This window comes from Cucumis sativus, chromosome 6 (genome assembly GCF_000004075.3).
Source record: "Cucumis sativus cultivar 9930 chromosome 6, Cucumber_9930_V3, whole genome shotgun sequence".
In the NCBI taxonomy this organism is placed as follows: Eukaryota; Viridiplantae; Streptophyta; class Magnoliopsida; order Cucurbitales; family Cucurbitaceae; genus Cucumis; species Cucumis sativus.
Window position 1 is genome coordinate 4147221 of NC_026660.2, and position 17543 is coordinate 4164763.

The 17543-nt window shown below is 32.2% G+C and overlaps 2 protein-coding genes and 1 long non-coding RNA gene across 3 annotated transcripts; 1 reads left to right on the forward strand and 2 right to left on the reverse strand.

Annotated features, from left to right (window-relative positions):
* Nucleotides 1–258: 258 nt before the first annotated feature.
* Nucleotides 259–1178, forward strand: LOC101219561. Its single transcript, XM_004140901.3, has one exon. It carries the CDS (start codon nt 348–350, stop codon nt 831–833), a length of 486 nt encoding a protein of 161 aa, XP_004140949.1. The 5' UTR covers nt 259–347; the 3' UTR covers nt 834–1178.
* Nucleotides 1179–1916: 738 nt separating this feature from the next.
* LOC116404343 lies at nt 1917–5600 on the reverse strand. The gene is made up of 3 exons (XR_004217180.1): nt 5327–5600; nt 4660–4741; nt 1917–4157 (listed from the first exon to the last, which is right to left on the reverse strand). It is a non-coding gene; the product is annotated as an uncharacterized LOC116404343 (long non-coding RNA).
* A 773-nt stretch (nt 5601–6373) lies between these two features.
* LOC101212866 (probable LRR receptor-like serine/threonine-protein kinase At1g34110) lies at nt 6374–10792 on the reverse strand. The gene is made up of 2 exons (XM_004140958.3): nt 7191–10792; nt 6374–6946 (listed from the first exon to the last, which is right to left on the reverse strand). The coding sequence occupies exons 1-2, from the start codon at nt 10060–10062 to the stop codon at nt 6564–6566; spliced, it is 3255 nt and encodes a 1084-aa protein (XP_004141006.2). The 5' UTR covers nt 10063–10792; the 3' UTR covers nt 6374–6563.
* Between the last annotated feature and the right edge of the window lie 6751 nt (nt 10793–17543).

Genomic DNA, 17543 nt, shown 5'->3' on the forward strand with positions numbered 1-17543 from the left:
TTTTTACTAAATAAAAACTCTTGAAACCAAAATTTTAAATAAAAGTTTATATTAGTAAATTCTTAATGCCTTGTTATATTTAAATTACCATTAAAATACATCCATTTTAAATTCTTCTTATTCCAAACAAAATGAATAATTTAGAATCATTTTTGGAATTTCAAATAATAAGATTTAAAATTACATTTTCAACTAGAATCCAAACCAAACCAAACCAAGGGATGCCATTATGCGTAAATATTTGGCTGTGTTGCGTCTTATTACGTGTAAAACCCCTCATAACGCTGAACTGAGGTTTCCTTTCTTCCTTTTCTCACATCTTCATTCTATTTGCTCAATTCCTCAAAATGAGCCCTCGTTCACGCCTTCCACTCCACAGATTCCTTCTTCGGATATCTCAGCCTTCAATTTCTTCATCTTCCTCTACCTTCCGCCCAATTCTGGACTTCTCTGTGAAGCCATGGCGAGCAGATGATCTCCATTTTCCCTACCTAATGAGCTTGAATAGTCGGTTCGTATCGCTTCACTGTTTTCGGAGTTACAGCGGTGCTTCGGGCTCGTCGGAGCCCGATTTCGATCAGGTTAGAGAGGTGGACAGGATCAATCTCAAGTTCGCCGAAGCTAGAGAAGAAATTGAGTCAGCTATGGAGTCTAAAGAGACTGTATATTTTGATGAAGAGGCTGAGTGTGCTCGGGATGCTGTCAAAGAAGTTTTAGAACTGTACGAGGGGCTTCTGGCGAAGTTGTCTGACAGCGAAAGGAAGGCGCTGCAGAGGTCAATGGGGCTTAAGATTGAGCAGCTAAAGGCTGAGCTTAATCAGCTTGACGAGTAATTGAGGTTCATGTATTTTATTTTGTTCTTCCTAATTTTCAACATATCAAATTCCCATTCAGGTTCTTACTTGATTGCTGCTTGTGACTGGGATAGCAAATCTGGCGTTAATAATTCAAGCTCTAGGGTTTGGAACGGCGAGGAGGAACTTGTTTAGTTGTTTCTTCTTTGAGAAAAGATGCTACTGCCAGAAATTAAAAAAATATGTACTTCATTTTTTCCAATTTGACATTTGTTCTAAATGGTTCGGTCATTGGTGATCGGGAATCTCGTTTATCGTATTGTAATTGATAACTGAACTAACCCATGAAAGCATTGTGTCTATATATACATATCAATTCAGTTCGGCCTTTGGAGTTACATGGAAATGTCCTATCGCAGGTGTCTTCTTTGAAATGACTAGTTTCTTGTTTGAGGTTTAATCGTAGTACGAAATTTCTATAGTGAGTGGTTCTTCAGGAAGCTAAAGACTATGCTGTGTCATGTATGGAAAGCTGTGTGCTTGTGCGTGGGCAGGTGTGTTGTTGTATGTACGCCCAAGCGCTTGTGTATGTCCATGTGAATACTTTTGAGTTGTGGACGCGCATGTGTTCATGTGTTATGTGTGTGTGCATATGATGACTTGTGATCTGTTGTAGGAAAACAAGAAAAAAAAAAAAAAAAAAAAGTGTTTAGGCAGCAAGTTTGTGAAATACTTGGTTCATTTGTTTGAAATCCGTACTTTTGAATTTTATGGAATTTTGTGAGATTAGCAATCTAATATTTTGCTTTTGGGGTTAAAGATACATAAGTTTTTAATGCAAAGTGGAGGTTTAGTCATAAATGAAGTAGAAATAATCTGTTTGAAACTGATCTGCCTTTGCTGCAATATTTGTAAACAGTGACTAGATTCCTATGCAAACTAAGTCGAGACATATAGATGGGACATTTTTCAACTCTGATGATCCAAGGGAGGGTAAAGACAGGAATGAGATTCAACTTTCTTTTATCATCTTAATAGCAGCATTGTATTGGTTTTAGAGAGTGATGGTGGATTATTCCTAAGTGCATATTTTGCTCTCTCTAAGATTGCTTTAGTTTTGGATTGCCTCTACAAAGAACCAAAACTTTATAGATAACTCAAAGTTGGAGATTGTTCAAGTGCACAACATGACAACAACAATACTACAGTTTTTCCTACCAGTTACTTGATAGTACTGGTGTATAGTAGTTTTGGCAACTAACTACGTGCAAGTAGATAACTTGCAACAATGATATTGTTGAGCTCGCACTCCAAATGTGAAGTGAAGAGAAATATTTGGATGACTTGGATTAGAAAAATTGACATGCTTTTAGTCATGACCTTATTCTGTAATTAATCTCTAAAAGTTCTAAAAGAACCTGAATTCTAAAATGCATATTTGACTCTTCGTTGTAAGGATTAAGCAAGACCATATTCTCTGAAATAGCGGTACGCACAAATTTCCCAATCCCTGCTGCCGGATTGTCTGAATCACTTTGCTGCAAGGTGGAAGTCCACCACATGTCAGTCATGGCTTATTTAATTGGGTTAGACTTTGTTAGGGTACTATACTATCTAACAGGAATTAAGAACTGAAATATATTGAAATATAAAGGATCAAGAACTACTAAAATAACAAAATATAAGGCATCTTGAACCACTCGTCTTGAGTGTGTTAACCGAAGCCCTAAATCACTCAACAATTGTTTGCCTTCTCTCAATCCTCTCTATTGATAACCAAATACACTAACTTTATAGCTAATATCTCGTGTGTCCTTACTAGTACCGTACTAATCCTCTCTAAACCTCTAAGTACCTTATAGACTTCTTTTGAAGACAAGAGACTGATAACTTTGCTCTGATTTCTTTCTACAAGACGTTTAAGAATAGTCTTAAAACTCCTTTGAGAATAAAGGTTTGACGATCAATATTTGTTATTCCTGATTGGCTAATTCAATACCATGTAATTGGATCTTCTGTCCAAGTTGAAGTTCCATCCACCAATGTCATTATCTGTTCAAAGAAATTAAGAGTTTGTAGACCAGTTCATCTTCTACAACTTTAGGCACAAACTCTGGTTCCCCAATTTTCTAGCAGTTTGGGACAGAATCTCTTTGAAGGACAATATAGAGTGATTGAGTTGAGGCCCAAGCAAAAGAAAAGTGGTTAAGGACCTACCCTGAGGAATATGCATGAAACTGAGAGAGATCATGGATTCATGTGTATGTAGGAAAGAAAAGTAGGAGACATTCATTGAACTTAGAAAGTGAATGTCTTTAGGATGTACCCAAAATTACTTGACAACTTACAATCATAAAATTGTAGCTTACACTGGCTGCTGAATCTCAGTGAATAATTTTGGAGAGTAGTTAGTTGGAACATATTTAGAAGTTATTACTTTCAACTGCATAATAAAGCTTGATGTATAACTTCTTGATTTTCTGTTAAGTATTTCTAATTGACGCACCTTTCATAGGTACCTCTGTATACCCAAAATTATATTCTGATTTCATGCCTTTTCAAATATTTTACTAATTTCCTTCTAGGTCATGTATTTCTTTTACGCTAAAATCTCTTGCATCCACGAGCAGTGTGACCTGTTACCAGGGAAGCCTGACTTGTTTTTATTCCTCTCCTTTGTTTTTTGTTGTTACTTTTTGAAGCTTAAGTTGTACTCCAGTGATGGTGAAATAAAACTAGTGATACTCGTTTTGGCCTACCAATTGTCCTTTTGATTCATCTTCTAACGTCTGGTTAAGATCTGTCATAATGGCACCAACTATTTCTTTTAGAAATCATTACACCAACTTTTGCACAAAATGAACTGTATGTTTTTAATATATATTTTTTTTTTGTAGACCCTGATTTGATAATTTTATGATTGCTATTGATTTTGGCCTTTTTCTTAGCTTGATGAGTTAGGAACTTGTTTTGGGTGATGGATTTAGTAATCCCCCAATGGACATGTACTAAAGAAATAGTTTCCCCGAAGTCATAAAGTGGCAATTCATTAGTTAATATAGACTGAGGTGAATGTCATGTATTATTCCTTTTAGATTTTAAACTTTATGAAGTTGTTAATCAGGTATGATTGGGAACTTATGTTGTTAGCATTAATTATTCTCTAGTGGCTTTTTTAGTTTTAAGTTTTGAAATGATTGAGTGAAAAGATCCTCAAAGTTGTACATAGACTTTGCAGCCCAAAGTTCTCTGTTACTTAATCTGATTGATGCAATGGAAATCTCATCAACCATTCAAAAAGGGGGAAAGAAAAATACCTTTCCATGGGAGATGCATTTCATGATGACTCTTTTTTCAAGCCATCTGCACATGGTTGGAAAAGGTTGATGATGTATCAGTTGTGGTTCCATATGTTGTATAAAACTTTTAGTTGTGCACGTTATTGCTGCTTTAATCGGTAATAGGAATACTAGCTTGTTTGGATTGACTTTCAAAGTGATTATAAACATTTTTTTCTGGACTTATAAAACACTCGTTAAACACTTAGAAAGTCAATCCAAATGCACTCTAATAGATTTTTCTATATTTGCGTTTCACATTTTTCAAGCTCCCGACTTTCTTGATACATTTTTCATTGCTTCTAAAGGTCTTGGGATCTTGCATGTTTGATGTTCATTGTTCGAAGTTTTTACTACGTTTATTATGTCTTTAAGATTTAAAACTTTTACTCATGATCTAAATCAATTTTTGTCATCTAACTATCATCATGTTCTTTGGATCACTAATTCTCTGTTTGGTCTCTGCCACATGAATTTTGATAATCAATCCTCTTTTTTCGGCCAAAATATAACTAAAACAAACTCACCACGTCACCACGAAGGGAGGGAGGAAGCAAATTGGAAAACCATCTTTTCGTAATAGAGAGCAACTTTAGGAGGATGTCAAACCTGCATAGGCATGAGCGACTTTGTTTTTCTCTTGAGGACATAACAACAAAATATTTACAAATACATACAATAATCAATCCTATTAGTTTATATATATATATATATATAGAAAATATCCTTTGAATTACTTAACTAATGTAATGAATTTAATTTCCCACTAGAAACTATTCTAGGAGAAGTTCAAGTCTATATTGAGCAGATATTGATCGGTTACTAGCTCTTGAACAAGTTAACATCTCCATTAACTATTTCTTACCCTTCCTTCGAACTTTTATTTTTTTGTGCACAGTTAATAGGTAGCCTTCCCAAAATTAGGTTGCCATGTCTTCAACAGTATGCTTCTTTCAATATATAAAATGTGTAAGTTGTAATATTATATAAATTAACATAGTTTATTATTTGTGTTATATTCAAGCTTTTGGCAGAGGAACTGAATATACAATTCAATGAAAAGATAAAAGGATGAATCTTGAAGGGCTGAAATGGAAAATGAAAGAAGTTGAGGAATCAATCAATAGTTTTTCATGTTTGACCAAAACCAACCATGAAAAAGAATATAAATGATAGGGTTTGAAACTTTTTGACCTGTTTTTTTGACTTGGTTGCTGAATATCAGGTTATGGCTTGAGGAGAGGTGACAAGATTTGTCTCTTAAGGCATGTGCCCTCCACAGTAAGGGAGAGAGCATGCCCTCCACTAACTGTCTCTTTCTTTTTCTTCTTTCTTCTTCTTCTTCTTCTTCTTCTTCTTCTTCTTCACTTCATATGTTGGGAAATTTTGAAGAACAATGCCAAGGTGTGCTCCTCACATTCTCACTCTATTTCAAATGTCCATATTCTTGTTTGATAGTAATAATTTTAAATTAGGGTAACTACTACCACTACCACTTTAGTTAGGGACTTTGGAGTTTACTCTGTTTTAATTAAATCATTAGGTTTTGATGAATATTTTTTAAAACAAAAAATTCAAAAGAAAGCAAATATAAATTAATAAATAATTCTTTTTATAATTTTTAAATTTATTATTTAGATTTTGTTATTTAGTGTGTTTCTCTTAAATATAATGAAATATTGATTTATCCCTTATTCCAATTTTGAATTCGTTGAAACATAGAAATATGGAAGTGAGGTTGGAAATTTAATATTAAATATTATGCTTGTAAGCAATTGTAGTTTCTTTTAATAAAATCTTAAGTTTGATTTCCAGAGTTAGTTTTGGAATAATTTTTTCAAAAGAAAGTCTCAGCTTTTTCTCCAAAAAGTAATATGATCATATGTTACCTTTTCTCACCTGGACACTATCCATTGTTATTTTGAATAGTTGAATAATTAACTTCAAACTATCATTGTAGAACTCTTTTTGAAAGTACAAATGATAATTAACATGTTAGTCTAAGACGAGTAGAATTTTGACCCAAAAATAATAAAAGACAACTGCAAATTAAGAAAATTTGATGGATGCAAAATTAAAAGTTACTTTTCAAAAATAATTTTTAATTTTACTTTTGTGTGTAGAGAGATGGAGAGTTCATAGTCATTGATCTAAGGGTTATTTTCAAATTTTGCATTAACCTAAATATTGTTTTCAATGCAATCATTGAAATGTGGCAAGAATTTTGGAAACACCAAAATGTAATTTGCAAAAATGAATTGATTTTAGCTAACTGAAGTGTAAGGTTCAGAATTATGAAATCTCTTTCATGAAACTAAAACTGTACAAAAATTGGAAAGTTCAATTTGATGCTACAACTACAAAGGTCTCCATCTCAATCATTTCCCTTGATTCTTAACCTCAATTTTCTTGTGAAAAAGAAAGAATTATTTCAACTTATAGTTGAGGACTGCTTTATTAGAGGTTGGGAAGTTTTTCCCCATTCTTCTGGAGGACTCTTCACCTCCATCAATAATGCTACCACTTCCTTCATTGTTGGCCTTTCAGCTGGAGAAGAGTTCACACAAAACATTGCTATTCCTAGAGTTTGAAGCATTTCTTGCACCATCTGATCTGGTAAACTCTGTAGCTTTGTATCAAGGATCGTTATGGCGGGTTCGAAACTCGCCATCTTCTTCTTCACCCACTCAACAATGTGAAGGCCATCTCCAACTTGTGTTTCAATTGCGCTACGCCCACTTAGTATCTCTAGTAAAACAACTCCATAGCTATACACATCACTCTTCTCGGTTATGTTCATGGTATATCCGTACTCTGCAATTGAGTTTGAGAAATTTTAGAAACAAATTTGTAAAAGATGATCAAACTAATCCTATATGAAAATTTGACAGATGCAGTGATGAATCTTTAACTTGTAATGATGTAAAAATATGGTAAAGCCTTGACGAAAAAAGTCCGCTAGTTGGGGAAAATCCAAGGAAATATCACATTTTGCAGATGATATGAACATAGAGGCTTTTATGGATTTGTGAAATGACAAGTTTGCAAGGAAATCTACCTGGAGCGATATAACCGTATGAGCCGGCTACTCTTGAAATCGCATGGTGATAATTTGGAGTGTTCATCAACTTTGCCAGGCCAAAATCTGCTAAATATGCTTCAAACTTTGAGTCTAGAAGTATGTTATTGCACTTGACATCTCTGTGAAGAATTGCAGGCACACAATCATGATGAAGATAAGCTAGACCCTGAGCCGTCCCGACCGCAATCTTATACCTTGTCTCCCAGTCTAGATTTCTGTTTCCTTGCAAGAGTTGTTGCAGATTACCATTTGAAATGTAGTTGTAGAGAAGGATCTTGACACTTCTATTGGAACAATAACCTACGAGCTTCACTATGTTACGATGTCGAATATGCCCAAGAATTTGAATCTCTGCAGCACAAGAGTCAACTGCTTCTTCATCTTGCTTTGTTTTCCAAAGTTTCTTCACAGCAACTAATTCACCATTGGGCATATCTGCTTTATAAACAACCCCGGAGCAACCTTTTCCAATTATGTTTTCATCTTTCATGGATTCCAAGATGTTATCTATGGTAAAGTTGAGCTTCTGAAACGGGATGAAGGTCCAAGGATAAGAGAAATCCTCGGCAGCCGATGCAGAGGACAATGTCCCAGAATGTTTCTCTTCCATGTACTTTCGATTTCGTGAAACTAGAATCCACAAAGCAAAAAGTATGACTACAACTGCAGCAAGAATGATGGAGATTAAAGCAGCAGCTTTTGCAGACTTCAACCCATTTCGATGCATTGAACTCGAGGAGCAAGTATACCCATCTAGTGATTCACAGAGATTCAGGTTTTGATAATACGAATCTTCTGATAGGGTTCTAAAAAATGGTGTTACAGGCATGGGACCTGAGAAATTGTTGTAGGAGATATTAAGGGACGTGAGACTAGTCAAGAGACCCAACACCTTAATATTTCCAGAAAGCATGTTGTGGGAAAGATCAAGCGATTGTAACTGTGTCAAACTGGACATCGTCTCAGGAATTTCTCCACTTATCCCGTTTGAACTCAAGTCGAGACTGATAGACAAGCTCTTCATATAACCAATTTCCGGTGGTATAGTGCCAGAGAGACTGTTGCAACTCAAATCAAGTAGAGTTAGTTTCTCCAGGTTTTTAATAGACTTTGGGATTGATCCTGTCAGTAGGTTATTATTAAGAATAAGTTTATTCAAATAACTGAAGTTTCCAAAGCTCTGAGGAATTTCACCGGTGAAGCTGTTACGACTGAGATCAAGCTGCTCCAAGTTCACCAATTCTCCAAGCTGGGGAGGAATTTCCCCAGTTATATAATTATTATGCACATCAAGTAGCTCAAGAACTGTAATGTTAGCAATCTCGGACGGAAGACCACCCGAAAAATGATTCATATACAAGTCAAGAAAGACAAGATTTTGCAACCGGCCTACCTCCTTTGGAATTTGGCCTGAAAGCTGGTTTTCTCCAAGCCTTAACCTCACCAATGATTGACAATTTGCAACACTTCGAGGCAACCCCCCGGTTAAAGAATTACCAAGGAGCAATAGCTTGCTTAACTTCTTCAAGCCAAAAATTTCTTCTGGGATACTCCCAGTGAGCTTGTTTCTTGAAAGATCAAGGGCATATAACTCAGTGCAGTTGCCAAAGGAAGATGGTACGGTTCCTGATACAGAATTGCCCCATAAGAAAAAACTTTGCAGGGATTTCAAATTGCCAAGCTGTGAAGGAATTACACCTGATAATTGATTATTATCAAGCTGAAGGGCAGTTAGGCTTGTGCAGTTGCCCAACTGCCATGGGATCGAACCCGAGATTGAATTGTCAGATATATGAAACTGTTCCAGAACAACTAATTTCCCCATATCACTTGGGATTTCACCAGAAAGATCATTCTCTGAAGCATCAAAAACAACAAGAGCCGAACAATTTGAAATTTCAGACGGTATGGCCCCTGATAGACCATTACCCCATAGAAACAAACTAGTAAGCTTCTGCAACTTACCCAGCTGTGGAGGAATATTACCAGTCAACTTGTTCATGTGTAAATACAAATCCCTTAGCTCAGAACAAAGTCCCAACTCGGGAGGTATTGAACCAGACATCTCAGTATTATAGAGTGACAAAGTTTGGAGGTTGATTAGGTTCCCAAATGTAGAGGGTATAGCCCCAGATAGAGCAGTAGCCGCTGCCCCAAATGTAGTGAGATTAGTAAGCAGCCCTAATTCTGGTGGAATGTCTCCAGAAAGATATGGATTTCCTCCTATTCGGAACTCTTGGAGCGACAACAAAGAACCAAACTGCAACGGAATCGACCCGTTAAATTGATTATCTTGGAGACAGAGACTTTGCAGTGAAGTCAGATTAGCAAGCTGAGGAGGAATCTTACCGGACAGCCTATTTGAATTAAGGAAAAGGAATTGAAGTGAAGAAAGGGAACCAAGCTGGGGAGGAATAGGACCATAGAGATTGTTGGAAGAAAGGTCCAACAAGCGAAGATGGGTGAGTAGGCCGAAAGAAGCAGGGATTGAACCAGATACATTGGTGGATGATAGATTAAGAAGTTGCAAAGAAGAGAGAGAGGACAACTCAGGAGGCAAAAACGAGAGGTTTAAGAATGTTTTAGGGAGAGAGAGTGAAATGACTCTGTTCTGAGGAGAGCAAGTGATTCCTTCCCAAGCACAAGGGTTTTGGCTAGATGGATTCCAAGTCGCAAGAACAGAAGAGGACGATGATACAGAAGAACCAGTAGCAGCAATGAGAGAGAGAAGCGCTTCTCCATCAGGAGAAAGAGAAGCCACTGATGAACAACCCAATATTAAGCTTAAGCACATAACTACAACATACAATGGCCATCGTTCAAGAAATCCATGGGCAACTCCTTCCATTAGAGCTCTGAAAAGCAGCCTAACCTTGAAAATGAAAACGAATAACGTTAAGAAACGTAGGTTCGGTAAAGTTAATTAAGGCCGTCGTCCCAATGGTTGCTTTGCTTCAATGGCGGATAAAAGATATATTTACCCACCACCTTCAGAGACAAAATGCATGTGAAAGAAATCTCAATGGTGGAGGAATATGAAAAACGGAAACTTAAATCAGACTTAAAAAATAAATATATATATATATATATATATATATATATATATATATTATCCAAAAGCAACCCCACACCGGAAAAAACTGCCTCAGATCAATCAAAAGCAATTAATGATCACCATCGAAAGCCCGGTAGACTGTAACCCACCATGGAAACAGCCTCCTCCACCGGAATCAGAGATATCACCGGCAGTGGCCACTTCAGTGCCGGAATCTTAATAACAGAGCCAGTGTAGTAGGAGCAAAGTTGAAGGGAAAGACCAAAAGGCTAACTCTGACGAGCTTCAAAGTCCTTAACAATGAAAGGCATAGCATGTGGATAAAAGTTGAGAGAGTTTGTGAAGCTTGGTGGAGCTGCTTCAATGGCTTCTTGGTTGAAGCTTTGGTTTAAGAGAGAGAGAGATAGAGGAAGCAGGGGGCAGTGGCAGTGTGCATGTTATAGTATCGAGACTTGGAATTGAAATGCCTTTTTTTTTTCTATTTGATGTTTTTAAAATTGAAATAACGACGATGACTTTATCTTGCTGCGGTCATTAGCTGATTTGGGTTTCTTTTTTCCTTTTTTATATTCATTCCATTGGTTCTTCACCTCTACGTATATGATTTTAAATATCACAATACACCCACATCAACTACTTCAATACCAATTCTACTTTATTTTCATTTTTCATCCATTCATTATGTTAAATTTTACTACTAATAGATATTTATGGAAAATAAATCTATAAAACGAAGAAATTCAAATCAACTATTTAAATTAATTAACAAACATTGTATATTTTTATAATAGCGTGTTGATATTGTTGGTTATTTATTTGTTTTGTTTTTTAAAATGTTTTGTATTTTTTTTATGAATTAAAGGAAATGTCTAAGTTGATTTTGAAAATTTTAATAGAAATGTAAACAAGTTATAGACATTATTGAGTCCATCTTATACATTGTTATGGCAATGTAAATTTACAAATATAAATGATTAATAATATTCCAAACTATTGTATATGATTTACTTTTAAGTATACATTTAGATTTTTGAAAAGTTTTGATTTTATAATTCAACTTTAAAATTTGTTTCAAAAATACCTAAAAAGCATGTAAATGTATACTAACATTACTTACAACATTATTCACTTAAATTGTTGTATGGTTATAGCTAACTTAAGTAAATTCTAAAAACTGACTTAATCTTTGGTGTATATTACCGAATATATCATGTGTTTGTTGTTGCAATGGTTTTCATCTATTTACAACGATTTCAAAGTCTAATTGAAAAAAAGATATTAACTTTTTAAAGTCTATATGGTCAAAGTTATAACTCGACTCCAGAATTAAAGGGTTTATTTTGTATAACCTAACTAATTACTTGTCAAACTTATTTTAATGTATGATACATCGTTAGAAATATATTATTTTATTTTTCGAACCTCACACCATTCTTGATATGTTGAGTTTTTGAAGGTAGTATGGTTTATATATATTTTTTTCACTATTTATGCAAAAAAATATGTGTTCATTCAACTCAATCTAGTTTATATTATTTGATCTAAGCATGTCTTTAGTTTAGCTTTACAATAATTTACATGTACTCACCTTTTTTTCAGATCAGATATTTAGTTATAAACTTTACAATTGTTGTACTAAAATAAAATTATTGCTTTCAAAGAGAAGAAAAATACAAGTAGGAAAAGTCTCTTTCTAGATCCCACGTAGTAGCCTTGAGAGGATGCCAAAGTCGTAAAATTACGAGCAACTTTGTTATCGTGCAAAGGAAAAAAAAGACAAAAACATAAAATATAATATTGTCATTTACAAAAAGAATATCCGCGATATAAATCAAGAAAACTCCCCATTCGTAGAGAGCTTAAACAACCTTCAAAGCATCAAAATCGGCATCTAGTGAAGTAATTTCATCCCAAATCCGACTCAATTGCTTTGACACCCTCCAAAACAACCTCAACTTCAAGTAGATGCGTACACATTCCCACGGTGTGGTTTAAATTTACAATCATCCAGAACAACTCTCACAATCAGTGTGATTCCAAACAATCCACCATTGATTTCTCATTCCTAACACCCCTTATATTCCAGTAATCCTGCAAGTTCGTACTTCAAATGATCTCCAAACATAAATTATTTTTAATGGTTTTCTATTTGATCTCTTAGATAAAAACTTTCATGGTTCAAATGAAAGTAAGAACTACCAAATTTTAAAAGTGTTTACAAATTAAATACATAACTGAAACTATCTCGAGAATGACATAAAATTAAAATTAAGATAGGTATACAACGGAGCATTTAAGTATTTTATCTCGAAAAGTTGAATCAATTATTTTTCATTCACAAATGTTCCAGAATATTAAAAAAAAAACGATTCCATTTGGTTGGAATTTCATGTACCTTTCATCATTCAACACACTATACCCAATGAAGCAAAGATAAGTCTACCAAACAAACTTTTTCTAATTTGATCCAACATTGCAAAAGAAAATGTAAGCTTTGCTCGCCAATATAATTATTTTTCTTTTTCTTTATTTTCTATTTCTTAAATTTTGATTTATTTTCTATCAATTTCCTAAACAATTTTCATCTTTTGTTGGAATGGATTTTTAACCAATTTGTTAAAAAAAAACTTTAAATTTACATTATTCTTTTTGAGTTTTCAAAATTAGTTGCATCCTAAATTTCTCTACTTTGTTTTTTTGGTTGTAAAGCATTTCCGAGAATTATTCAACTTTTCTTTAATAAAAAATAACAAATGTGGAAATTTAAAAAAAGAATGTTAATTTTCAATAACTAAAAGAAATCAAATGATTACTAAACAAAATTAAATAGATGTTTGGGTAGGAAGTAGAATAATAAAAAAACTAAGAAGCCACAAAGGTGTGAACTTCATAATCCATTATATAAGAAGTTGATAAAATATAAATTAATATTTTTTAGTAATAAGAATTTTCAACTCTTAAGATCAAACAAGAGGTGAAGTTCACAACCGAGCAGACACGCTTTGATATTTTTTTCTCTTTAGTAAACACGAAATGAAGTCTAAAGAAGGTGTATGAATGCATGTAATGTAATTAAAAACTGGCGTGTTGTGGATAGTGATCAAACTCATCTCTCAATTCTCTAACACCTCTTATGTACCATTACACTAACACAACTTAGAAGGGTAAAATAGGAAATTGAAGCCTAGGGTAGCCCGAAAACAGAATCAAAGATTTCAGGGCCATGTCCTATAGTTAGAGAGAGAGGAGGAGGAGGAGGAGGAGGAGGAGGGTGTGCCACTGTGCCTACGCATTGGAAAGACAATTATAAAAGAAGAAGAAGAAAAAGCACCACCAAGCCTCTAATAAGAGCACTTCGTACATTGTGAAAACTTTTTAAGGGCAGTGGCTTTTTCGTAATTTATCCAATCCCCCAAACCCGGGCTTAGGGCTATATAATTATAATAATTACTTGGAGGGTAGCATCAAAAGGGGCGATTGGATTGGATTGGATTCCTTTCTTACCTCCAACACTGAGAGGGTATAACCGATATTTCCTACATCAATTGAATTAAAAGATTTCCCCCCTCCCTCCTCTTTTTACTGCGTCATTAATTACCTTGGTCGGTGAAAATATGAAGTTAAGGTGCAGGTTAGTTTATATTACCCAGGTTAACTTGGTGGGATTGTTTTGGAAACTGAGGAAATTCAATTCAATTAATATTTGTTTAATTTTTTTACAAATTTCACATGCTACACAGAGACTGAGACTGAGAGTTTTTAGGGCACAGTGAACGATTAGGGCGTGTTCCTAAGTTTTCTTTTTCTTTTTCTTTTTTAATAATAATATAATTTGACTCATATATCTTTTTTTTAATTTTACTTATAAATTTGTCTCTTCTTGCTTGTTATGGTTGATTTTTTCTTTTTTCTTTTTTCTTTTTCGTCATCTAATTAGTTTATTGATATGAAAATTAGTGTGATTGTTTGATAAATATTAACTTATTAAAAAGTACACCAAGAAAAATGAAACAATTAAAATGGTATTTTAAGTAGAGGAATAGGAAAGTGTTTTTGTTTGAAAATATTATAGAGAAAGACGGTTTTGGGGGTATATAATAGTTTTATATGAAGAGGGGGTAATTTGGGGAATTAGAATGTGTGCGGCGGTGATAAATGGGGAGGAGGAGGGTAAAATAAAACAAAAGGATTAAAAAACCCTAATTTAGATGTACTTTTCTTTTCTTTTCTTTTTTATTTTAATAAAAAAATTGATAATTTAAATGTACTTGATGTGATTAGCATTCACATATTCCCAAGCTCAAAACAGTTAATAATTTGGTGTTATTTTTCCAATAAAAGTTTACAACCCCATCCACCCATCCATATATATATATATAAAGGTTCATATGGATTAACTATTAAAATATGAGCATGCTACAAAACTATTTGTGAGAGTTATGTTAATATTTTGTCTTTCTTATTTTCAATCTTTTGCAAGAAGAATTCAGTTTCAACTCTTAATTTTCTTAATCTGAAAAACATCTTCTTTTTCTTTGAGTTTAATTGATTGAAATCAATTAGTAAAATATGATTTAATGTAAAAAAATTTAAGAGGTTTTATGGAACTATAAGGATTAAATTTTAGCTTTTAAAATTATAATAATAATTTCAAATTGTGTGTATTGATTAATTTCAATGAATTAAATCCAAAGGTAGTAAAAAAAGCCCAAGAAAAAGAAGGTGTTTTATTAAGTAAAAGGGAAACAAAATGGTGGAAAGCAAGTTGTAAAATTCGATATTGATTAAGAAAAATGGGAGTTTAGTGTTTTACAAAAACTGAACTCTTCTAAATGCAGTTTTTTAAAAAGATCGAAAGTAATAAAGACAAAAGAAATTAACACTAATTTTCCAAATAGCTTTGAGACAACACGAATTTTCCAAATACTTTTCAAAACATCTTATTTTAATAGTTAATGATATTTTATAAATATTTTAATTTATTTTGTATAATTTAAAGTTTGTTAATTTTTTGTACTTTTTAAATATTTTTTTGTTTTATTAGTTTAGTTGTTAGCAATTGATTTGGTTCTTGAACATTACAAAATAAATTATAAATTTTTTATTTTGTTTTTTCTCTAGAATTTAAAATGTGTCTAATAGATCATTTATTTAATTTTTCTTTTACTTTTTAAAATTTAAGTTTATAAACCCATATCTTCTCCCTCTAAATTTCTTGTTTTATTCTATACTAATTGATAAAATGTTATTGAAAACAAAGAAAAAAAATGAAAATTGAAAAGAATCGTTTTTAATAAAATTTTTTCTTAAATTTGACTGAATATACATGATTTTCAAAAATCTAAAACCAAAAGAAATACAATAAAATGTTTAAAATGTTTATTTAACAGAACTTAATTTTTTTAAAATTTTATGTCTAATAAAACTTTTATCCCTTTAATATTTTAAAAAATTCAACACTTAATGACCAATTTTACTCTATTGGATGAACTAATTTTGAAATATTTTAAAATGATCAATTAATGTAGTATTTTATTCTTACATGTTTGACTACACAAATATACATTAATTACCTAATTAAATTATTAGTTTGATTAATTGAAGTAAAAATGTTGGAACAAAATGTGAAAAATGAAAATAAAAAAGAACAACAAATTGATATATTTTAAAGATAGAAAAAAAAAAACTAATGATTTAAATATTGATTTTGAAAGAAAAAGTTAGGGGATATGTAGGGGAAAAGTTATTGGGAATTTTATAGCTTTGAAGTCTTGGAGCCCCAAACCTATTAAAAAATACACGTAGGAGGTCACAACTTTTGGACATTATTATATTTTAATCAATTTTAATCTTTTTTTTTTACTTCATAATCTCAGTGGGATTTTATTTAATAATAATAACAAACAAGAAAATGAATCTGTATTTAAAATAAAAAATAAAAATGAATATATTAAATTGAGAATAACAAAAAAAAGGTATCTGAATAATTAAAAGAAAGCCAAAATGAAATACAATGTAAAAGTTTAGCGGTCAAAATAGTAACTAAGTACATATTTAAGTTATTTAAACAACTTTAAATGAAAGAGTTTTTATTTTATTTTAGATTAATTATTTATTTTTTTTCGTGTGTTATATTTTATTCTATAAACTTGTAAATATATCTATTTTGGTCCCTGAACTTTTGAAAATAACTTGTTTGGTCTATGTTATTAGAATTTCATTAACTCTTAATTGGAATGTTAGTGTAACTTCTATTTTTGAATTATTAGACTTTAGATTATTCTATCATAAAAAAAATTGTTAATTTATTATATAAATCTTTTATGTCAACCTACCAACATAATCAAATAACTCAATTTAAAAGTTAATTTTTTTTTCTAAAATTTAAATATCATGTTAACATTTTTTTTTTTTAAATTGAAATCTTGAAAGCAAATTAGAACGAGTAATTGAATAAAATAAATAAAAAAATAGAACTCATGTAAAACAAACTAGAAAAATCAAATAAGTAAAACATATGTATAAAAAAAATCTAAATATTTTTACAATATATTTAATATATCACAAAGTCCCCGAAAAGGAGGAAGAAAGAAGAATTGGGAGTAAGAGAAAGAAAAAAAAGCACATACGAATCACATAAAAGAAATAATAAATTATACGTAAATGAATAGCACTCAACAAATGAGCTGAAAACGTAGAGTAGATTAACAATACACCAAAATAGTGACGATCAAAATTTCGAAGACGTTCACTTTTTCAATTCTCCTCTAAATTCAAATTAAAACATGAATTTACTATATAACAAATTAAAATTCTAAATTATCAAGAATGATTCTATCTTAGTTTATTGACTCCAACATATGAAGTAAGATATGCACTGGATGAGATCAAAAATTAAGAAATGAAAATCTTTCCTTCATTTTTGTTTTCTTAATTTAGTTGCTACATTATTAAAAGAGCACTTAGATTACCTCTTGTTCTCTTGTTCTCTTGTTTTTCATATTTATAAAAAATTCCATAAAGCACCGTTGCAACTCTAAAGTATAAAAATGAAATAAAATTGAAAAAAGTCAAGCCTCCATTGAATCAACACCATTAATGTACAAAATTAACCATAGAAAAAATATTTATAATCCCTTTGGTGTATAAAAGAAGAGGATGATGAACAAAAGATACCAAAAGAAACATTATTATATTTTCAAATAAGAGTAATATAGAAAAGGATTTGGTGTGGAGAATATATTATTGTGGACTGGACAACTCTTACTGAATTT

Bases quoted from the DNA above. Each gene is read 5' to 3' on its own strand.
- LOC101219561 (XM_004140901.3), top strand. From the start codon at position 348: ATGAGCCCTCGTTCACGCCTTCCACTCCACAGATTCCTTCTTCGGATA.
- LOC101212866 (XM_004140958.3), bottom strand. From the start codon at position 10,062: ATGGAAGGAGTTGCCCATGGATTTCTTGAACGATGGCCATTGTATGTT. The intron at 6,947-7,190 runs GTAGATTTCCTT...ACTCAATTGCAG, and splicing joins ATACGGTTATATCGCTCCAG to AGTACGGATATACCATGAAC.